This window comes from Psammomys obesus, unplaced genomic scaffold, assembly GCF_907164565.1.
Source record: "Psammomys obesus unplaced genomic scaffold, mPsaObe1.curated_primary_1811, whole genome shotgun sequence".
In the NCBI taxonomy this organism is placed as follows: domain Eukaryota; kingdom Metazoa; phylum Chordata; class Mammalia; order Rodentia; family Muridae; genus Psammomys; species Psammomys obesus.
Window position 1 is genome coordinate 13,070,833 of NW_026596131.1, and position 23,648 is coordinate 13,094,480.

The 23,648-nt window shown below is 52.1% G+C and overlaps 2 protein-coding genes across 3 annotated transcripts in view; one reads left to right on the forward strand and one right to left on the reverse strand.

Moving 5' to 3' along the window:
• Positions 1-1,413: 1,413 nt before the first annotated feature.
• On the reverse strand, positions 1,414-4,566 carry Socs3 (suppressor of cytokine signaling 3). Its single transcript, XM_055592035.1, has 2 exons — positions 4,200-4,566; positions 1,414-3,649 (listed from the first exon to the last, which is right to left on the reverse strand). Exon 2 carries the CDS (start codon positions 3,559-3,561, stop codon positions 2,884-2,886), a length of 678 nt encoding a protein of 225 aa, XP_055448010.1. The 5' UTR covers positions 3,562-3,649; positions 4,200-4,566; the 3' UTR covers positions 1,414-2,883.
• A 16,679-nt stretch (positions 4,567-21,245) lies between these two features.
• Pgs1 (phosphatidylglycerophosphate synthase 1) overlaps positions 21,246-23,648 on the forward strand; it is a 36,402-nt gene continuing 33,999 nt past the window's right edge. For both annotated transcript variants that reach the window (XM_055592358.1, XM_055592359.1), the window contains exon 1: positions 21,246-21,384. In XM_055592358.1, the coding sequence (XP_055448333.1) occupies positions 21,251-21,384 (134 nt within the window). In that variant the 5' untranslated portion in view covers positions 21,246-21,250. The remainder of the gene's footprint in view (positions 21,385-23,648) is intronic.

The following is a 23,648-nucleotide window of genomic DNA, read 5'->3' on the forward strand; positions in this document are numbered from 1 at the left end:
TGGTTTCAGGGTTGACAGCCCTCCATCGAGGGTCTGGCATTGTCTACTCGGGTCTCATGCCCGCTCCAGCCCCTTATCTCTTTGGATCGTTTCCCCCCACGGCCCAGGAAACGGGTAAGCAAACAGGTCTGTTTATTCTTCCAGTTGCCTTTTAAACACTTGACTCTTGAGGCAGCTGTTTCTCAGGTATGCTGAGGGACCAGAGGAGGCTCTGGCACCTTTCAGGTACTTGAATATCAGACAGAGAGACTGAGGAGCCCCACGCTGGGAATAACACTCAAATCTCAGAGCTCTTTGGGTCTGGGCAGCCGGAGGAGAAAAATTGCACCACGGAACAGTGTTTGTTTTCATAGCAGAATCTTACCACGAAACCTGTGTGTAGGAGGAACATCAAGCACTTGCTTTTGTTGTTTGTTTGTTTGTTTGTGTAGCTCTGGCTGTCCTGGAACTCACTCGGTAGGCCAGGCTGGCCTGGAACTCACAGAGAGTCGGCCTGGCTCTGCCTCCTGAGTGCTGGGGCTAAGGGCTTGAGCCACCACTGCCCAGTTTAGCTCTTGGTTTAGGAGACAGTGTGGGGAATCAATGCCCCTAAGCACCAATCCTTCGTTGTTCCCACATTCCTGGTGCTGTGTCCTTGGCAGGTTGCTTAACTCCCCTGAACCTGAGTCTGCCCCAAACTCAATGAATAAATATTTACAGATCACCTCTTCAGGCACCAGAAATGACGAATCCAAGTCGTGCTGCGTCCTGCTCACACGGAAACACAGCTATGTCTCATGGGGTTGCCTGGGAGACTCAGCCTCCTTAGTGCCCAGAGGTAGCATGAATCCACGTGTGGTTTTCCAGGAGCCAGGTAGTCCACGGCCCAGTTGGGACTTTTAAGAATACAAAATGAATGTATGGGGGAGCATGGCCAGAAAGCCAAAACACCGTCCCAGGGCCCCACCTGCTTTCCAGCTTTGTATGGGGATTACCCCTCCCCCTCCGTGCCAGGATGTCTGTGACGCTGTGCTGAGGTCACGAGTCACCGTCAGGACCCCACATCCAGGCTTTCTGGGAACCCCTCCCTGCCAAGCAGCCCAGCCGGACTGATCGCTAATAGCTCAGCACCTCTAACAGCTTTTGACCACAGCGCAGCCTGCTCCCTGTAAGCCCTTTGAAACAGGCACTTCCTTCGCAAACTTGCTTTGCATATTCTGGTCAGAGCTGAATCAGACTGGCAGGAATTACCCATCAGTAACAGTCTAGGTGGCTGCCTTAGCTTGCCAGTGACACAAGACGGCTGCTGGTGACGTGAGGGCCCATCTGATTCTACCTCAGAGCTGGAGGCAGGGATCCAGAAAGCACAGTCAGACCCCTCCCCTCGTTTGCACGTGGGCGGAAGAGAAAGCAGGAAAAGAAGGATCAAGCCTCTTTTTTTTCATTAAAAAATAGTGCTCTTTATTATAAATTACTGAAATGTTTCTTTTTGAGTATAAATATAAATATATGTGCAAAGTCTGAGTTGAACTGGGATTTGGTTGAGTTTTTCAAGCATCTTCAAACAGCCTCAAAGGCCTGAGTGGGGAGTAGGGGCGACTGGAGGTGGATCTTTAAAAAAGTGATTGAGGCAAATTGTAAACATTATTCAAAAACAACAGAGAGAAAATGCCACCCCAACACACAGCTGCCCCACCCAGCCCCATACCTGACTCAGAAAACTTTGTTGTTTCTCCCCAAAACAAGACCAGCTCCAGGTTAATTCCATGGCTGCTGCATTCCTGTGAGTGGCCACCATGGGCAGCCCCTGAAGGCTTCTCCATCACCTTCCCCTCCCCCAGGTGAGAAGGGGTAAGGTTGTGCAGGGCCTTAAGGACCCGGGACCTGCTGATCCCCCTGACCAAGAGGACTGGCCAGTTTCTTCCCAGCACTCACCAATAAGTCTGAGTGACTGGCTCTCCTCCCTGCACCCACTTCCCCTGGCCTGCAGCTACCTGGTGAATCCCTCAACTCTCTGCCTGTTGGCTGTGTTTGGCTCCTCGTGTGCCAATCCCCATCCATGGGACAGAGGGCATTTAAGGCAAGTCTCCCAGCCTGACACAGGAGAAACAAAGTAGAAGCCCCATCCGCTCTAAGGAAACCTGGGCTCCAAGGCAGCTCATCTGTTTACCTGCCTCCCTCTGGTGTTGGAAAAGGTGGCCAACCACCAGCCTCATCCATCTCCCTTCCAAAAGCCTCTGCCTCCTTACAAAGGGGCTTTGGGATCTATCTGGGAGGTTTCATTAGCTGCCCCAAGGGAGAGGAGCCTGGCACCAGAATGGCTCTTTTAAGGTCACCCCTTCCTTGCCTCTCTCCCTAGAGGCAGAAGTCACCACTCCTCACCTAGGCTGGGCAGTGGGAGTGGTCATTTCTTTGGCCAGCTGAAAACCCTTCACACACCCTCTTCTCTTCCATCTTTCCCCCAGGCCTGGCGCCTGCTCAGGATTAAACCAAATCAAAGGGCAAACAAGTTCCGTGGGAAAGTTTGAAGATTCCCCTCGCAGTTCTCGTAAGTCCAGCACTTAGAGGTGTCTCCCCCCTCTCCCTTGGGAAGGAAGCAGAAGGGGGTGTGGAGGCAGGGGAGAAGAGAGTCCACTTGTCAATGCTATTGTCCCAGCAGGCCAGCTGGACTCTCCAGAGAGAAGCTGGAGCTGAGGGAGAGAAAGCAGGTGGCAACTCTCCCTCCCCTCAGACACATTCCAGGTCCTGCCTGTCCCACTCTGAGGAGCAGAGGGCCCCAGGAAGAAGCCTTCCGCCCCAGGCTCACTGGGAGCGACCGCCCATCGGGGCTGGATTTTTGTGCTTGTGCCATGTGCCTCCGGGGAGAGGCGACCAACCCAGGCCCCCCTCTGACCCCTTTGCTCTTTAAAGCGGAGCATCATACTGGTCCAGGAACTCCCGAATGGGTCCAGGCAGCTGGGTCACTTTCTCATAGGAGTCCAGGTGGCCGTTGACAGTCTTGCGGCAGAGATGCTGGAGGGTGGCCACGTTGGAGGAGAGAGGTCGGCTCAGTACCAGCGGAATCTTCTCCCCCCCTGAATAGATGTAGTAAGCTCTCTTGGGGGTGCTCCCGGGGAGTGCCTGGGCAGGTGGCTGCTCCGGCACCTCAGAGGAGGGTTCCGTGGGTGGCAAAGGGAAGGAGGGGGCCCCCGACGGCGGCATGTAGTGGTGCACCAGCTTGAGTACACAGTCGAAGCGGGGCACTGGCTGCGTGCTCCGGGGGTCACTCTGCAGCGAAAAGCTGCCCCCCTCGCACTGGATGCGTAGGTTCTTGGTCCCCGACTGGGTCTTGACGCTCAGCGTGAAGAAGTGGCGCTGGTCCGAGCTGTCGCGGATTAGAAAGGTGCCCGCGGGCTCGGCGCTGAGCAGCAGGTTCGCCTCGCCGCCGGTCACCGCGCTCCAGTAGAATCCGCTCTCCTGCAGCTTGCGCACGGCGTTCACCACCAGCTGGTATTCGCTCTTGGAGCTGAAGGTCTTGAGGCGCAGGCTGGTGTCCAGGGGGCGGCTCATCCCGGCGGCGGGAAACTTGCTGTGGGTGACCATGGCGCACGGAGCCAGCGTGGATCTGCGCGGCGGTGGCTGCAGCTGCTTCGCGGCCTCCGCACAGCGGCCGCTACCGCATCCCGGGGTGCTGTGGAGAGCAAAGCGCGAGGCGCGTGAGTGCCCGGAACTCTCCAGCGTGCCCGGCCCTCCAGTCCCCGCCGAGCGCCCGGGGCTCCCCCCGGCCTCGCAGAAGGCCGTGTCTCGGACCCAGCCACCTCACAGAGCTCCCCGGGCCTCGGTCCCCGTGGGCCGACCCCAGACAGTCCCTTCCCCAGCGCGCCCAGGGAGGACGCCCGAGAGAAACTCGCGCGTGAAAGTTGGGTCTCCAGGAGCACGGCCAGGATGGGGAGAGACAAGAGCCCCAGGGACGCTCAAGGCGCCGCTCAGTCCGGTGCCCTCGGCGGCGAGGACGAAAGAGGGGTGACAAACCCAAGATCCGAGGGAGAGGGGACTGCAGAAGCCCGAGGGCCCAGTCTGAGTGTTACGGGAACCCGGGATCTTCGGTTCTCATCCGCTCTGCCCCCTACCTCGTCCCCTCCCTACCGGGAATGACCCGGGAAGGGGAGGAGAAACCGGGAAAAGCTCCCGAGCTGGATCGAGGCCCCCACCCTTCCCCACACCGCGCCCCTCCTTCCTACCTAGTCCCGAAGCGAAGTCTCCGGCCTTGGGGCTGCGCCTCCTACGGTCCCCAAGGCGAGGCGGCGGCCAGCAGTGGCCCGCGCTGCGCCCAGATGTTGGCGGTCGTGAAGTCCACAAAGGGGCTTCCCGGGCGTGTGTCCCCTCCGGTTTCGCTGCCCCCGGGGCCGATCAGGCGTGCCCCGAGATGGATTAGGCAAAAGACCCCGGGCGAGGGGCCACGACAGAGAGCTGGCCCGGGAAGGGGGCGGCCGGGAGTCCGGAGAGACAGCGGCGGTAGTGAGAGCAGGCGAACCAAGAGTCGGAGTTGAGAGCCGCCCCGGAGGCCGCGCGCGCGGGTATTTACCCGGCCAGCACGCCCCGCCCCCCCGATTCCTGGAACTGCCCGACCGGCCTTCTTGTAATGTTTAGTCACTACTCTGCACTGAAAGGCTGTGCGCGGAGGGCGAGGGAGGGGCCGCGAGCGGCCGAGGGCGGGCCTGGATGCTGGGGGCCTCCAGGACCCGCGAGACGCACGGAGAGGGAGACAAAGCGCGGCGCGAGGCTGCCCGAGCGGCGGGCGCGGCGCCAGCCGCGGCCGAGCGTTCCTGGCAGCGGCCCCTCCCCCCCCCGCGCTCCGCCCCCAACTTCTCATTCACACTTTCCCCCCCCACCCCCTCCCTTCTAAGAAGGCTGGTTTCTGGCAGAGGCGGGGTGCCGCGATGGGAGCGCGCGGGCAGTTCTAGGAGGCCGGCCGGGAGAGACTCCCGGCACCCCTTCCCTTTTTCTTGGACCCCTGCGGGGACGCTCCCCTCGCCCCCACCCAAGCCACCCCGAGGTCCGCGTTTACAGTTTCAAGCATCCCGTGCCAGCCAAAAGGGAGGGAGGGCCGTTCCGCAGCCAGCTCACTAAGGACCTGGGAAGTGGAAGTGGGGGGTGCGAGACGGTTACCTGTGGACAGGTCCGAACGACGAAGCTGGGCGATCAGAAGTGGAGGCAGCTGCGGGGCCTCGGCTCATCCACCCATTGCCTGGCTCTTTGGTGACAGACGTGGGTGCTGATGCCCTTTGCAGGGGTGGGGGTGGGGGAAGCAGCTAACTGCCACCCTATCACTCATCTGGGCCTCCCAACCTGCGTGGTTAATGGTGGGTCCGCCCAGGTGCTCTCCGCGCGTCCTGAGAGCTTGAGGAAAGAAACCATGATTCCCCCACCCGGCGCCCCGGCTCGCGCCCGAGTCCACTAGAGGGCGCGCTGGAGTCTTGTAGGCACAGAGCGTTTTGGCAGTGTTTCCCAGACCCTGGAGAGAGAGGTTGTGGGACTCCTTATTCAAGACCAGGAGTAGGGAACCCCTCAGAGAAGGGAGGTTCACCTCCCAGGCCAGCAGGCATGCCCACTGAGCAGTTGTTATGGGTTCAGCCCACTGCCAGACTGTCGCTGAAGTGTTGAGATGGGCCCTCCCTTGCCTGTGAGTGTTAGGGTATCTGAACTTTTGAGAAGGCAGGGTGGAGGAGGGAGTATTGATAACAGCAGGTTATTGAGGTGAAAGGTTGACTTACTCCTGGTCACGTGAGTACCTATAAAAGCCTAGTGGCGAGTTTTGCAACAGGCAGCAGGATGCTGGTGTGCTACCTCAGAACCAGCGCAGCGACGCCCAGAGTGGCTGCTCTCTGTGGGCTTTCTGCCCCGGGCTCTTAGATACCACAGGCTTGGTGTTGCACCGGCCTGAGGGAAAAGTGCTGACTACTCGCAGTAGCTTGGGCTTGCAGGGAGGAGGGCTGCCTGCTCCCTTCTGGGGAATCGGTAGGCAGGTCAGGAACTTGGCTCCCTGTATGCTCCTCGGATGCTGAGGAACTGACGGAGGCTCCTGCCCAGCCTCTCTGGGCTCAGTCTTATCAACGGTTAAAAAGGAATAGGTGTTGCAGTGGGGCAGTCCCAAGAGGCTCAGGGGCCTTACTGAAAATATTTCACAGGCTGATGACCAGACATTGTTCACATGTGGGGATACCTCAAGTGAGGTCCGGGCCTTGCCTTCCGGTCACTTGCAGGCTCCCCTGAAATGGATTCTCTCTTTCTCTGTGAACAAGGCCTCCTGGTTCTCATTCGGGGAGTGTAACACAGCAGCTGCCTTGCCCATATGTGTCTGTGCTGAGGGCAGTGGAGGACAGGGAAGACTCTTAGGAAATAGCCCTGGAGTTAATGGATGGAAAAGTGCTTTGTAAATTACAATGCTCTGACACAAGTCAAGTTCATTCATCCATTTCACAAACCCTCACTTCATGCCTGCTTCTGTCAGGCCTGGGGACAGCTCGGCTGCTGGGAAAACCCTGCCTCAGGGCAGAGACCTTGAGCCGCGAGGGAAGACTGGCCGTGGCTGGAACCCAGTGAAACCCTGGGATGGGTCCTGAGGTGGGTGCGAGAGGGAAGTGAGGAGGCAGGAGAGCTGGCTCAGCAGTTAAGAATTCGTGCTGCACTTCCAGAAGACTGGGTGTGATTCCCAGCACCCAGGTGGGTGGGTCGCAACTGCTGTAACTCCAGCTCTGAGGTATCCTTGGCCTCCATGGGAACCCACACTCACATGCACATACCCCCCCCACACACACACACACACATACACATAATAAATAAAGCTCAGGGCCTTGTGTGGTAGTGCATGCCTTTAATCACAGCACTCTGGAAGCAGAAATGGACAGATCTCTGTGAATTCAAGGGCAGCCTGGCCTACATCGAGTTCCAGGCCAGCCAGGGCTACATAGACCCTATATAAATCAACTGAATGAGTTTGAGAAAGGGAAAGGAGAAGAAATGGTGCCGGAGCTTTAGGAATCCTGGCCTGGTTGGAGAGATTCATTTTTCTGAACAAGTCCTAACAGGAGTTGATGCTCAAGAGAGCCTTGGCTCTGCAGGGTCAGCAGGGAACTTCACTCAGAATAGAGGCCGAGAGTGTAGGGCTGTTTGAAGAGGTAGGACAGGAGCCATCAGGCATGTCTCTGTGGCTGGCTGCTGCAGCCTGAGACTGATGGGTAAGCTGGGCGCCACGCATGTTTTTAGGAACCTAAGCTGCTCCTAGGCTCCACTGCACAGTAGCTGTGTGAGTCCAATCCACCAACCTTGTGTAAAGTGGCCTAATGAGAGCACCTCCGTGAGTTGCTGTGAGGACTAAGGTGCTTAGAACTGTGCCTTCGAGGCTTCAGACGTCCCCCAGTTGAGAGGGTGCTTACCCAGCATGCAGGAAGCCCTAGGTTCCGTCCTTAGCTCCTGCCTCCCATCCTGCAGGTGGCGTTTCTCAGAGTAGCCCTGGCTGTCCTGGAACTGGCTCTGTAAGCCAGGCTAGCGTGAAACTCCTTCTGCCTCCGACTCCTGAGTGCTGGGATTAAAGGTGTGCTCTACCACACCGGGCTCAACTGCTTAAAATATTGAAGATTCTTTCCAAATTCTGTAGAGACGCCTTGAGGTGGATTTTAGGTGGCCAGGTCTTTTAATAAGGTTGTCGCTTGCACTGGGAGAAGCTGAAAAAACCCACAACAAAATAAATTCCTCATGTTTATAGGCTTTGAAAATAAACCTCCTGAGCTCAGTGGGAGAAGGGGCTGAGTTTAGCAGCCCAGTGAAAATCCTAGGTGGGGCCTAAGATTATAATTTAGGAAGCTAACCCTACCATCCCTCCCTACCTTTCAAAGGCTAGTACTCAAGAAGTTTAGGGTGGGTGTTAAGATCAGCCTCCAGGATTTAACAGGCACCACGTGGAACCCAGACTGGTGGCTCAAGTCTGCAGTCCCCAAAATCAAAAGGTCCATGCCAAGTTTGAGGCCAGCTTGAGCTTTGTGAGACCCTTCCTCAAACAAAACAACCAAAGAGCATGCTCCCAGGGCCTGGAGAAACAGTACTGATTGCTCTTGCAGAGGATTCAGGTTCAATTCCCAACACCTACATAACAGCTAACAAATGTCTGCTAACTCTAATTCTAGGGGATCCAATATCCTCTTTTGGCCTCTACAGGTATCAGATATGAATGTAATGCATGCAGCCAAAACACCCACACACATAAATTAAAGATGAGAAAAATGAAAAACAAAAACAAACAAACAAAAGCCTCACAACCCTGTGTCAAGATGAAGCCAAATATATCCTTTCCCGGTGCCAGCTTTTAGAAAGTGGTATCACTGAAGTGGCATGTGAACGCAAAGCTCATACTTTCTCTGAGAAGGGCACTTGGCCGACGGTCTGGGTGAAGAGCAGAAGGGGTCTTCAGTCCGAATCAGTGGTGGGAATAACAAACCAGGCTTTTCTGTGGAGTAAGTTTGACCTAGGGTAAAGTGTGTCTGCTGTTGAGTCAGGGGCATTCCTGTTACAGACCAAGGAGAACTGGAGAGAGGAAGCCCCAGTCTGTGAGATGCATTGTGTATGCCAGTCTGAATGTTCCTTCTCAACTTGGTTATTGTAAAAAAAAAAAAAAGGAGAGAAGGAAGGAGATTTCTGGACTGAGAGATCTACTGAGCCTTCACAGTTAGAGCCTAAAAGAGCTTGCAGAATCTGAAAACTTCAGTCTCTTTAAAGACAATTTCCACCAATTTGCAGTCAGACAGCCCTTTAAAAAAGTAGGAAGCTCAGGCCCAACGCACCCAAGAGTCAGCGTCCTATTACTCCCACATCCTGCAACACAAACTGACGTATTGCTCTGAAGAAACAATGCACCAAGACACAACAAGGAGGAGGCTGCAAAACATGCAGAAACTTTTGGCCAAGAGAATGAAGGAAGCCAAAGAAAGACACCAGGAACAGATTGCCAAGAGACAGACACAGGCTGTCCTTGCTGAGAGATTCTGCTTTGAAGTCTGAATCCAGTCAAAAATAAGTTTTTAAGAGGCACAGATGAATAACCAGGACCTGACAAGAAAAACAAAACCTCCTCCTTCGTGGAGTGTTAGGCTCCTGTGGGAGCCTTGCCCCATCTCTGTCCACCTCCAGGTGTCTCGACGTGTGCTGTGTGGGCTGGGCTGCCTCTGTCAGCTGGCTTAGCCTACCTGCTCCCCTGGGGTAAAACTGACTTTCCAGCTTGGTTGATTTGTGTTTTCCCCTCACAATAGATGTTGAAACTGCTGTACTCATCAAAGTGTTTTGACCTCTCAGTCAGTGAGAATCTTGAGAATCTTAAAGGAAGGGGTTGAATATATTGTCCTTTTTTTCTGTACATTTTGAAATTACCATTGTTTTAAAGTTATGAGTATATGTGTGTGCCCGTGTGTAGATGTGTGGTATGTGCATGGAGGCCAGAGGCATCTGGGCTCCCTGGATCTGGAGTTTATAGGGCACTGTGAACGTTTATGGCTCTTAACCACTGAGCCCTATTTCCTTTGTAAACCTGGGGCCTGGTGGACAGGACGCCCTCAGTGAATCTAATTCCACCTTGCGTGGACTTGTATTGTCTGTCAGTCTTGGATACCACAGGCAGCTTTCTTCTTGAGTGGTTGGTTTCTGAATCCTCTGCGCGGACAGGCTAGGCGGCATGGGTTCTGGGAAGACCCAGCAATGGTTTACTGGAGATTATTACCCTGCTAATCTGAAGACAAACAGCCCAGGAAAGTGGGAAGAGACCCTGGTTAATGCAGGCACATTTCCAGGGACCCACTTTCAGACAAGGACTAGAACTAGAGATGACAGACCACGGATAGAGCCCAAACCCTGTTTGCATCCTCCTCTTATCTGCTGGGTAGCTGAAGGGGGAAAAGAGCCAGCTATCTAGATCTGACCCTTTAGCTCCACCTAGCCTTTTCCCGTCTCAGGGATTGGGAGGCCACCACCTTCTAATCTCTCCACTGCAGAAGTTGGATGCATTCAGAATCCCATTTCCAGGCAAAGGTGGGGGTCATAAAGATAATAAAGATAAGTGTTTGACATGGACAGGAAGAGCTCTGTGGTTTCAGCTGCCAGCCTGTGGCAAGTGACATCTGCTGAGCTCACTCTCTGAGCCCAGATAGGAAGGAATGCTGGCGCCTAGGCAGGCAGAAGCAACAGCGTGGCTTGGTGGCCTCAGGTGCCATACTTACCCTGGGCACGGATGTTGTGATTGCCGTTCTTGATGACTAGATCTGCAGTCACAGGGTTGGGAGCCCTGCCTCATCCCATGACCTTGCTGAGAATCAAGTGCAAGGCCTCTGTCTTCAAAGCTGTGAAAGGTTGTTTGAGTGTGGTCATCAGGTAGCCTGACATGGGTCAGTGTTTTATCAGCTCTGTGTTAACTTGTCACCTAGGCCTGGGAACACAAGATGGGAATCCATATGCCCTGAAACGCAGTCTAGTGTGAGGCAGGAGCCTGCTTCCCTTTTACTCCTTCTCTGGGTCAACTTGGAAAGTCTCTCCTTTACCCCCTGAAGCTGTAGTGAGCACAGGCCTGCCATGGTCCCTGAGGGTGTGGCTCTTAGCTGCAGCCCAGCCTCTCTCTCTCTGCCCTTCAGGACGTCTTGAGGAACAGAGGGAAGGCTGGGATGAGCTTGTCACAGATAACCTCTTTCCTTCAAGAAGGGCTCAGGGGTCACCCATCAAGTCAAGTTGACCCCAGTTTCTTGTTTTCCGATTGCTGACAGTCTCACAGGGTGGAGGGTGTCTAGGACAATGGCCCGAGGCCAGGAAGTAGCATTCCAGTTGTCAGGCCTTTGTTGCAGTCAGGAGGGGCCTGAAGCTAATGAAAAGGTCTGCGGGTCCAATGTCTGCAAAGTGGCAGCTAAAGAGTCTTTTCAAGCCTGACATTCCAAGCCAGGCGGGCCTCTGGCGTTTCCCAGAAAACTCAGAGGAGGGGAAGAAAAAGAAAACACTTCACCAACCCACCGCCCACTCACTCAATCCTCACTTCTCAAATTCCTGGTACCCTCCGGGGACTGGGTTGGCCTGAGTGCCAGGACCCTTGCCTTGGGGGCCATTCTTCTGCCCACAGAGGACTTGGGGGTGGGTATTGGGTATGTGTGGGGCGGGTGCTGGAGGAGGTGCAGAGTGAATGGAATGGGGTCCTGAGGAGTTACTTTCTGCCTATTGGAGTCCATAAGTTCTGAGTTGGGGGTAGAGGATGGGCTTCCAACACTTCTCCTGCCATCCCACCCTCCAAGCCAATACACCCCATTTCTTTCCAGGGCCAGGGTGGGAAGCACCCACAAGGCCAAGCTGGCGCTGGGCTGGGGAACAGACAACAGGGCAGCTGGGCAGTTCTGGGAAGCCAGGCTGCGGTGAGCCATCTGGGTTGCAATGCAAATGAGGCCTGGCCACAAGCCGAGTGCAGAAGTGGCTGTACCCAGAGAGGAGAGCCCAGCCTGCAAGGAGTGATGAGGTAAAACCAGCTGGGAAGCACCTCCTGAGAGACCAGGGCTGGAGGGAGAGCAGGTGAACTCTGCTGCCCAGCTCTGTGCAGCGCACGGCTGGGACCCTTGCGTTCCTCACCTGGGTGAGCCTGTCCTACCTTCTGCAGGTGAATCTCAGGTAGCCTCAGGAGCCCCTGACCTCCGCGGAGGTGGTGGTATGCTGATCCCTGGGCAAGTTCAAAGCAGAGATAGACCCGTCTGCCTCCCAAGGTCCCCGGCTTTAGGTAGACAAGGGGGTCAGGAATGAGGATAGGGCTCTCCATCGAGGATAGGGAGGAGCCTAAGAGCTGACCTTGACATGGATGTGTTCAGGGGTCTGAACACATTTATTTCTGCATGTGCACATGTAGCTACCTGTATGGCGTTTGCATATGAGGGCAGAAGAGGGCCTGGAATTCCTGCAACCTGAGTCTGGGTCATGAGGCGCCTGATCTTGGGTACCTGGAACTGAACTCAGGTCCTCTGGAAGAGCAATGTGAACTAACCCCTGAGCCATTTTTTTAGTCCCCATAGAGTGTTTTTGAATTCTTACAAAAAAACAATCCCAGTGCGTCCTCGAACTCAGAGATCCTCTTGTCCCTGTCTCCCCAGTGCTGGGATTAAAGATGTGAACCACCACTGCCCAGCTGTTCTTTTTATTGTTTGAGACAGGCCGTCTCTCACTTTGTAGCCCTGGCTGGCCTCACACCCACGGAGATCCACCTGCCTCGGCCCCACTAGTGCCGGGATTACAGCCGTGTGCCATTTACAGCCATTTCTTGCCTCTTGTTTCACACTTACTTTACAAAATCAATCATTTATTCCTTAAGTGGTTGTGTGGGTCAGGGATTGGGCTGGTGCCAGTAATTTATCAGTCTGGGCTTAGGTTTTTCCTGGCAGAACAGGAGTCCTCCACAGTTGATATCCTAGTTGATTAATTTGGAGCTCGATAAGTGCCATAAAGATGTCATAAGGCTGGCTTGGTGACCTGAGTCTGTCATCCCTGTTCCTGGGGAGGCTGAGGCAGGAGGGTTGAAAGTTCAAGGCCAGTTTGAGACCTTGTCTTAAAAAGAAAAGTAAAAAGAGGGCTCTCTTTCTTTCCCTCTCCCTCTGTGTGTGTGTGTGTGTGTGTGTGTGTGTGTGAGTGTGCCTGTGTGTTAGAGGGCTTGCCTAGCATGCAGGAGGCTCTAGAATCTAGACTCTAGATTCAATACCTCATGGAAAAAGAAGTCAGAGTTGTTCCCATTATAAGGAACCATGCAAAGGGGCTTCCCTGAGGAAGTGACAGAGGTAGACTGATGGGAAGCTGGGGTCTAGAGAAGAGTCCGGGCGAGGACTGCCCTGGGCACCAGCCTGCTGACCAAACTCCTGGGCTTTCCCCGCAGCCTTGCTCCTCTGTCCAGGCTGACCCGCATGCCTAGGCAGGGGAGAGACTCAAAGGGCACCTAGGACTGGCTCGGCAGCAGCTCCTAGGATTCTGAGCTCTGTTGTCCGGTGTCTTCCAGGCTCACATCTGCTCTCGTGCCCCTCCCACTTGCTAGGCAGCTTCCTGCTTCCATGAAAAGCTTCAACTTTGTTCTGTGTGTGGGTGGTGGTCCTGACCCTCTGTAGCTTAGTCAACTGAAAATGCAGTGGAGAAAACAGCCTCTTGGGAGTAAATTTTTGTTTTTTGAGACAGGGTGTCTTTGTGTAGCCTTGGATGTCCTGGACTCTCTTTGTAGACCAGGCTGGCTTTGAACTCACAGACATCCTCCTGCCTCTGCCTCCCTGAGTGCTGGGATTACAGCCTGCACCACCATGCCCGGCAGTGGGAGTATATTTTAAAGCAACAAACTAGTGGCTAAGTTCTGTTCAGTTGTGTGCTTCTGTCGTGTGACAGCCAGAATATAAGTGGATTCCTTGGTGCATACAGGAATAACAACTAACTTTTTAAGAAAACATTTAAAATATAGAAATGAGCCAGCAAGAAGGCTCAGCAGGTCAAGGAGCTTGCTGCCTGATGATTTGAACCTGACAAACTGGGTTTGATCCTTAAACCTGTGTAAGGGTGGAAGGAGAGAACCAGTTTCACAAGACTGTCTTCTGACCTCCCTGTTTATGCTGTCCACATTTGTACACACACACGCACACACACACAGAGACAGAGACAGCGACAGAGAGAGAGCAAGCTGGGAATGGTGCTACGTTCTGTAAGCCCTGGAGTTCAAAGTCACCCTGGCCTACACTGAGTGTGAGCCAGCCTGGACTGGCTACACATAAAATAAAAATGAATAAATCCTCAGAAAACGAGGCAATGACGAAAGGCTGGAAACCTCACACTTACGCTCTGGGGCTTTGTCCTCTGATGGGAGGTCTGTACTCCAGCGCCGTCCCTTGACCTTCTAGTGGGACATTGGGCTCTTTAGCCCTGGGCCTTCCCCAACCCAACTGTCCTGTCCTTGCTCTCCCTTCTTTGTCAGGAGCTGCAGGGAGCCAGACAACCTCGGCCTGGCCCTCTCCATGCTGAAAGTTCTGTCATTCCTCCTGCCTAGGCCTGGCCTGCCCTGCCTCTCTCTCAAGCCAGACTATTGCTAAGAAGCCTCTCCTGCTTCACTGCATGGGCCAGGTGGGCCAAGCTGGGAAAGGTGGTGGCAGGGTGGGGTGCTGAGGGGACCCCCTTAGATTGCTCCTTAGCTACGGAGTGGGAGGCCTTGGGACAACTGGCCACAGACGGCCGTGTTTCCCATGTGCTGGGCTGCTGGGTCATGAGGCGCTATGGGGCTGGCTGTCTGCCACACCACAAGAGGCCAAGATTCCCCTGAAACCAATGGTTGCAGTTATCCTCACACTGACAGGGAAACGAGCAGGATGCTTGGCCCCGGAGGCATTTCCAGAAATTTGGGTTCTGACTTCTGGTTGATTAAATGCCAGAAAGCCCACAGCTGCTCTGTGGTGAGGCAGCCATTGAGCAATAGATGTTTTGTTTTGCTGATGACAAGATTTTTTTCGACACTGAAAAGCTGTAACGATAAGTGGACAAACCTTGACTGGCCTCTTCTCCCGCCAGGGAGGTAGCTGATTTAAACCTCTATGCTGGGAAGGAATTTTTTTTTATGGTCTTGGGCTCCTTCAGACATTCCTACAGCTCTGGAGGACACAGGCCCTGGTCCCAGAATTCTAGAAGGCCTCTCTAATTTCTCCATTCTGGAGCTTCAGGCCAGAAGGGTCCTTGAGAGGTGCCAGGATATAGATATGGGAGAGCATCACCCTTTCATTTGTGTGTGAGTGAGTGTGTATGTGACACAGGTCAGAAGAGCGTGAGGAGTTTGCTCTCTCCTTCAGCCCTGTGAGTCCTGGGGACCAACCAAGGTTGCTTGGCTTGGGAGCTTGGCTGGAAGGTGCCCTTACCTGATGAGCTATCTCTCTGGAGCCAAATATGAATGACCAAATAGAAGGGGATTCAGGCTGCCCTGAATATCACATTGTGATCAAAATTTTCATTGGGGGCGGGGGGACTGGAGTTCAAGCCCCAGAACCCACATAAAGGTGGAAAGAGAGAAATGACTTTATAAAATAGTCTTCTGACTTCCAAACACATGCTATGACATGTGTCTTGTGTGGGTCATTCCCACATGCATACATACGACAGGGATAATTACAATAAAATGAAGAAAAAAATTGATTTTTTTGACAGATTCTCTTGGAGCCCAGGCTGGCCTCAAATGTTCTCCCAGTGCTGGGAGCATGTTTTTTTATTCCATGCCGGAGATGGGACCCAGGGCTGGTGATTGACATGCTCTTTCTCTCAGGAGCTATAGTTATCTGCAGCCCATTTCTTTTTTCTTTTCAATTTAATTAAACTGTGTTTGTGCGTACGAGTGTTTGCCTGTACTGTGTTCACGGCTGGTGCCAGTGGAGGCCAGAAGAAGGTGTCAGATCCTCTGGGGCAGGAATTACAGATTGTTGTGGTTGCTGGGAATGGAGCCTGGGTCCTCTGGAAGAGCAGCCAGTGCTTTTAACTGCTGAGCCTTCTCTCCAGCCCCAGAGCCCATTTCTTGAGGTGTTTATTGTTATAGAACAGAAGAAAGCTGTAAGCCACAGTGCTTCTCAAGCTCATTGGTGGGAGCTTCAGGGAGGTGGGTTACGGCAATGGGGAATTCTCTGCTGTAGGTTTCGGGTGTGGTCTGATGACAGTTAGCTTTTGGATCAGCGGAATTTAGGGCTCTGTTAAATGAATGTGTCCCCAAAGGTTTCATGTCGTAGCCACAGAGATGTTAGGCCAAGCACACGGGCGGATGATGAGTTGCTACTAACAAGGCTAGAGCCAAGATGATGTTACTGGATATGCAGCATTCCAACTTTCCATAGTCTGTTGGTTCTAGTCAGTCAGTAGTTCTGGTAGAAGCCTTCACAGAAACGCCAAGGTTTTTTGTTTTTGTTTTTGTTTTTTCTGGCAATTAATCAGTCTGCCCCCCTCCCTCTCTCTCTTCCTCAGCATCTATCTGTAGCCCAGGCTGACCTTAAACTTGTGGCAATATTCCTGCCAGGTGCCGGAATTTATAGGTGTAGGTAGCCATGCCTGGCTTTGGCAAGCTATTTTTTGTTTTTGTTTTTCGAGACAGCATTTCTCTGTGTAGCTCTGGCTGTGTTGGAACTTGTTTTGTAGGCCAGGTTGGCCTCAAACTCAGAGATCCACCTGCCTTTGCCTCCTAAGTGCTAGGATTAAAGGCATGTGCACCAAGTCCAGCTTGGCGAAGCTGACAGTTTCTGATATGGACATTAGAGTGCTTTTAAAGATTCATTCATTCATTCATTCATTCATTCATTCATTCATTCATTCATTCATAGACAAGATCTCACTGAGTAGCCAGACTGGCCTGGAACTTGATATGTAGACCAAGGCGGCCCCTAAATTTACAGAGACCCACTTGCCTCTCAAGGGCTGGGATTAAAGGTGTGCCCCTGGCGTACATGGTGCTGGTATTGACCCGAAGGCCTCATGCATGCCAGGCCAGCACTGAACCATCCCCCACCCCAGCACCTTATTTTTGCTAGTAGCTCTTGTCCAGGAGTGATTGCTCTCAGGCTTGGGAGCAATGGCCTTCCTTCAGCATTGGTGTGGATGTTGGGCCAGAGAGTGAATCAATGGGCCATTGGCTCAGGATTTCCTGGCGCTTCCTGCCTGGGAGAGCAGCCTGATCTGGGGGCATCAGCCACTGCTCCTTGACGTCAACTCTGCTTCCAGTGAATGGCTTTCCTCTTCCGTTTGGGAAGACATACTGTCTGTCATCAGGCCCACTGACCGTCTTTCTCATCCTGGCATCTCCTGTTTGGGAAAGAGTGAGGGAGCTAACGAGAAGGCAGTGGGAAGAGGCAGGGGGTTGAGCAGGACTCAGTGGAGGTGTGAGTGGCTCTCCCAGGACCACACTTTCCTGTCTGGGCTCAAGCTGCGCATCAGGGAACCCCAGGCACAGTAGTGAGCTCTGCCCTACCTCACGCAGCTCATCTCGGCCCTGTTGTCATCTGGGCAAGTCTCATCTCTCACCAACCAACTCAGACAAGGTCTCGGAGCAGAAAGAATGTACTTTCTGTCACTGTGCAAATGGAAGCAGTTAAAAATTGACCCAGGGACGATGCCGGCCTTTAATTCTAGCATTCTAGACCCCCTGTGAGTTCAGGGACAGCTTGGTCTACAGAGCAAATTCCAGGCTATCCAAGGCTACGTAGAGAAACCCTGTTTCAAAAACCAAAACAAAACAAATCAAATTGCTCCAAAATCAGAGGATCCTATTCTGGTTCCCAGCTCTCACAGGGTGGCTTACACCAACTGGAACCCCAGTTCTAGGGACTCTTAGCCCTCTGGACAGCAGGCATGCAAGGTACACATAAATGTGCAGACAAGACACTCATAAATAAAAAATAATTTTTGGAGGGTGGGCTTTGAGACTGGGTTTTTCTGTGTAGCTCTGCTGTCCTGGAACTCTCTCTGTAGAGCAGGCTGGCCTTGAACTCAGACATCTGCCCGCCTCTGCCTCCTGAGTGCTGAGATTAAAAGTACACCATCAGCCCTGGATTTCGAAAACAAAATTTAAAGATTATTTCGTGAGTGCTGACAGTTAATAGCTGCCGAGGTAGCAGGTGTCATTATCATCAATGGTGCGACCACTAACAAGTTGCTTACCCATGCTCCCGAGGCAACTCAGGGGCTAACAGACATGAGAGTAGGAGGGGCCGTGTTGGGAAGAAGGCTGTCAGTGGGAGAAGAAAGAGTAGGGGAGACAGGGTGATACAGAAGAATGACTAATATCCACTATTTATGTGTGTGAAACTGTCAATGGGAAAAAAAAAAGATTATTTTAAAAATAAAGGCTTTGCTGAGTGTGGTGATGCAGGCCTTTAATCCCAGCACTCAGGAGGCAGAGGCAGGTAGCTCTCTGAGTTTGAGGCCAGCCTAGTCTACAGAGTGAGTTCTAGGACAGCCAGGGCTACACGGAGAAATCTCTGGAAAAGCCAAAAATAGATAGATAGATAGATGACAGATAGATAAGATAGCTGGAGAGATGGCTCAGCAGTTAACAGCACTTGTTGCTCTTGCAAAGGACCAGGGTTTAGTTCCCAGCATGCACCGGATGGCTCAAAACCATCTATAATTCCAGCTCCAGGGGATCTGATGCCGTCCTCTAACTTACATAGGCACAAGGCATGTGTGTGTGTGTGTGTGTGTGTGTGTGTGAGTGTGTGCACATCATGCATACAGACATGCAGCAAAACCCTCTACACATAAAATAAATCCAAAAAAAAATTAAAAATGAATTTTAAAAGTTGCTTCATCTTTGAAAGTCAGCATGTAAGATTTGGAATCTCTAAGATATTCATGTCCTGGAAGAGTCATGGCTGCTTCACTCTGCTTATGACTCTTGTTTCAGAGTAGCCATGAAGCTAGAGGCTCTTGGTATATGGTTTTGGAAGGGCTGGGGCCATCTGTGTTTACACAGAATGGAACTATTTATCAGTTTCATTTGCCATGCAGTCAATATCATTGTGTGAAATTACAATTTGTTTTACAGGAGAATTTCCCAGCGAGCCAACCCTATGGTCCAGGTGCCGCCTCACACAGCAAAGAACCACCAAGAAAGCAGTGAACCTTCTTTTCTTTCAGGGTGACGAGGATGCTCTGTGGTCCCCTACCCCCACTCCTGGGCATGGCGCGACAGTGCAGCTGTTAGCCGTGTGTTTACTCTGTATCTCCCGTGACAGGCTGAAGGCACTGACATCTCATCCTGGTTACTGGAAGTTAGGAAATCTGATGATTCACCAACTCTAATATGGAAGAGTTAAATCAGATTCTACCTGGTATTTGTACAACTATATGTGCTTAAAAATTAAAGGCAATCCGAAGTAATCACTGCCTGTAACTGATCCAGAAGTTCGCAGACATCACTAGCTGATCCTTGAGAACATCTCAGTCTCCTAAATGAAGTTGTTTTCTATCTATCTATCTATCTATCTATCTATCTATCTATCTATCTATCTATCTGTTTTTTGAGGTTTCTCTGTGTAGCCTTGGCTGTCCTGGAATTCTCTTTGTAGATCAGGCTGACCTCGAACTCTCAGAGATCTGTTCTCCTATGTCTGCCTCCCTGAGTTCTGGGATTAAAGGCCTGTGCCACCACTGCCCAGTTTGTTCTGTTTGTTTGTTTGCTTTTTGAGACAGGGTCTTATTATATAGCTCTGGCTGTCCTGGAGCTTACTTATGTAGACCAGGCTGGCCTCAAACTCAAAGAACTCTGCCTGCTTCTGTCTCTCATGTGCCAGGATTTAATTTTTTCAAAATTGTATTTTTTTAGGTAGAGGTTCATGCATCCCTAGCTGGTTTTGAACTCACTTTGTTGCAACAAATGATTTTTAACTCCTCATCCTCTTGTCTTCTATCTCCCAAGTTCTGGGTTCTGCCTTATTCTTTCTTTTGTTCTTTTCTTTCTTTCTTTCTTTCTTTCTTTCTTTTTCTTTTCTTTTTTCTTTTTTGCCTCCTTAGGGCTGGTGAGGGGCTAGGATTACAATGTGGGCTACTATGCTTGCATGAGATTGTCTTTGTACTACTTTTTGCTAATATTTTTGTTATTTTTAAAATCAGCATAACATTTAAAAACCAGTGTAACATATATTGTTGTTGTTATGTGTGTACATGTGTGATCTGAAGGAGGCACAAGTGTGAAGGTCAGAGCACAGTTTCACATGGCAAGCACATTTATCCATTGAGCTACCTTGCTGGCCTCTCCCTTTTTATTTTATTTCATTTAAGTTCCTCCATGTTCGTTTGTTTCCTGTGAGAAGCAGGCACACACAGGCTGTGGAGAGCATGTGCAACAGATGGTAAGCTGGTGAGGCAGGTCTCTTTCCTACCGTATGTGTTCTGGGCTCAAACTCAAGTTTTTAGCCTTGGCAGCAAGCACCTTTATCTATTGAGCCATTTTGCCAGCCCCTGGTAGTTTTGTAAGTAATGCCACTAAGTAGCCTTTTAGGATACCACTTTTCACGGAGATATGACTATCCAGTGTACTGATACACCTCAGCGTATCTAACCAACTCCTTTAAAAATTATTTTATGCACATTAATGTGACGGTGTCAGATCCCTTGGTATTGGGGTTACAGACAGTTGTGAGCTGCCATGTAGGTGCATGGAAATTGAAACCAGGTCCTTTGGAAGAGCAGACAGTGCTCTTAACCACTGAGCCATCTCTCCAGCCCCTAACCAACCCCTTTACTGCGATTGTTTCTACATTTTTTCTTGTTTTTTTTTTTTTTTAATAGGGTTTCTCTGTGTAACAGCCTTGGCTGTCTGGAACTAACTTTGTAGACCAGGTTGGCCTCAAACTCAGAGATCCGCCTGCTGCTGCCTCCTAAATGCTGGGATCAAAGGCGTGCGCCACCACCGCCTGCCTCCGCACTTTCAATAATGGGAGAAATGCTGAGATAAATATTCTTGTGCGAATGTGTCGTTAATTCCCTGGGATATTTTGGTGGAAGTTAAATCAGACTTTTAGCGTAATAGTCACAGTTTTAACCCCACATCGTCTTTGGGGCAAACAGAATTCTGATTGTTTTACAGTGTTTCTAGTTTCTAAGTTCCAGCCTAAGTAAGCCAGGGAAGGAATCAGTGGCAGTAGATCTGACAGGTGGCAGAGGAGGGTCAGGCCTCAGGTGCTTAGCTGACACCATCCTGGGGCGATGCAGGCGAATTCGGAGCGCAAGTCAGTGGCTGTTAGGGTGATGGGCTGTCACTCGAATCCTTCCTCTGGGAGCCAGGCAGGTGAGTGCAGGGCGCAAGGCGGCCAGCTGTCAATATGACAGATGTCAGGGCGCTGGGATGTCACTAACACCCTCCCCTCTGGACCCTCGTGTGAGCGCAGGGCGGCAGTTGAGTCTGACGGGTGTCAGGGAGCTGAGCATCCTTCCTTCCTCTTGGAGCAAGGTCGGTGAGTGTAGGGCGCAGGGCAGCAGCTATCAATCTGACAGAATTCGGGGCACTGAGCTGTCACCAGCATCCTCCCTCTTGGACCCTCAGGTGAGTCAGGACCGGGGCCCACTCTGCCTGCCCTTGACCTCCGTCCCTGGAGCTACACCGTGCCCCAGAAAGGACACAGAGGACCAGGCAGTACAGTCTCAGCGAAGCCCCGTGGTCGCTCCTGCGCCTGCGCACTGGATCCGTGTCCGCGCTCCCACTGTCAATAAAGTTCTCGCGCGCCGGAAGCGGAAGCGGCGGGTCTCCATGGCGGCGCCGGCAGCGGGCCCGGTGTTCTGGAGGCGGCTGCTGGGTCTGCTGCCTGGTCGGCCCGGGCTGGCTGCACTCCTGGGCCGCCTCTCCGACCGTCTGGGCAGGAGTCGGGAGCGCCGGCGCCGGAGGTGAGGGATCGGACGGGACGGGCAGGGGCCTCGCCGCCTCCCCGCGTGCTGGCGGCTCAGCCGTGGTCCCCGTGGGCGTGCACCGTGCAGGAGCCACCCGGGGCGCGCTTGGGGCTGCGGCCGGGGACCCCGGGGCGAAGGCTGTTATCCTCCGGCCCCGCGGGGTGAGTGTGGCAGTCTGTGTTAACGCGGTGACTTGGCGGGAGTGAATCAGCCCGGCGGGGACCGGGTGCGAGCGGCCTTTCTCACATCCTGCCGGGGACGTTTCTCAATCCTGACTCAGTCGGCACTCAGGCTGGCGAAGAGGAAACTCTCGGAACCCTTTCTACGCGCTTTCAAAAGGCCTGTTTCTGGAAAAGTACTGAAGTGGGTTGTGTAAGCGCTGAAGTAGGCTTTGAAGCAGCTTGTTCGGGCTGTGGTCCTTCAGAGTAAACATTTGCTAAGAACAAGCTCAACCAAGAGGCCCGATGCTGTTGTTAATATTTAGAAAAAAGAAAAAAAAAAACTGTGTGATTCTCTTGTGAGCATATGTTTAGAGACATTGGTTTGAACGAAAACTTTGAACCTATTTCATAAGTTGAAGTATTGTTCAGCGTTTTAATTTTATAGGTGTTTTCTTTATCTTTTGGTGCTGGGTCTGAAACCCAGAGTCTTATGCACACTATCGCAGAGACACATCTGGCGCTCACTCTCTCTTTCTCAAATAATTAATTTTTGCATGCGTCATGCCGCTCAGGTGGTGGCAGGGGATGACTTTTGGAAGTTGGTTCTCTTTTACCATGTGAGTTCAGGCAAGCTTGCTAGCCCCCAGTTCTCATGAATCCCAGACTGGCCTGAAACTGGCTAAGTAACTCCGGCTAGCCTATCGCTCCTGATTCTCTGGAAACACAGGTGTGGTCTATGTTCGTTCATGGGTACAATCTCTTGTGTTGGTTCTAGATGTGCAGCGCAGAGTAACAGAGGGAACTTGCCAGCCAAAGCCCAAATTTGACTTAGAGGAACTTCCAGGTGACAGAATCGAGGCAGAAAGGAAGTCTTGGATGCCTACAGATCCAGAATGGCTCAAGTTTCCCTCTGGAGAGGGCCCCCTGGAGGTGGCCACTCTGTTCCCTTACTGGCTCAGCCAAAGACCTGGTCACTTTATAAAGTCAGGTGATGCTTACATCATGCTGTCAGACCACTGAAAAGTGGAGTTTAAGGTTTCGAAAGTTGAGCCTGATGAGAGATGGGCGCTTTAGGAAGCTTTGTTAGTTTCCCCTATGTTTTTAGACATTACCAATCGTTGTTCAGCATTGGTGTTGACCACTGACCTTTTCTTTTTAAAGGACCGGGACTCATGTAGCCCACGTTAGTTTCAGATGTGCTTTGTAGCTGAAGATGATTTTGAACTTTTAATCTTTTTGTCTACAACCTGAGTGCTGGGATTATAGGCATGTTTCAGTGTGTCACTGTGCCCAATTTATGTTGTGCTAGGGGTCATTTCCAGGGCTAGGCAGATACTTTACCAACTGAGCCTTGTCCCCATGCCTTGTAACCCAGGTTAGCCTTAAACTGTGTCCTCCTCTCTTAGTCTCCTTAGCACAGGGGTCACAGGCTTGTCCCACCAGCTGAAAATGTCTTTCTCTCCTCTCCTGTGCTATCATTTTTTTTTTTTAATTGGAAAGTCTTTATTGTGTGTGCATATGTGCATCCCAGGAATTGAACACAGGTCATCAGGCTTGGTTGCAGACACCTTTACCTCATTGGCCCCTTTGAAAGATAGAGGGGGAAAAAAAAGATAATTAGTTTGTTTGCAGGTATGTAGCTGGCTGAACCCTGGGTAGACCAGGGTGGCCTTAAACTCCTCCTTTCTCTGCCGTGGAGTCTGGGATTAAAGGTGGGCGCCACCACACTCAGACCAAGCTTTTATTTTTGTTTTTAATTGTGTGTGTCTCTGTGTTATTGCATGTGAGTGCAGAGTCCCCTGGAAAAGGACACTGGATCCCATGGAGCTAAAGTTACAGGCAGTTCTAGGACTCAAACTTAAGTCCTCAAGAGCAGTGGCCACTGTTAACCACTGTGCTCTCTCCAGCCCGTGAATGTATGTTAAGACAGGATCTCACTATGGAGCTGTGAGGGCTGTCCTAGGGCTGTCCTAGAACTCTGAAGTTGTCCGGGCTGTCTTCTTAAATTGTTTTTCTCTTTTTTTGAGGCAGGGTTGAAGGTAGCCCAGCCCGACTCAGTCTAGCTGTGTAGTTAAGGGCGGCCTACTTCACCTTCTGGAT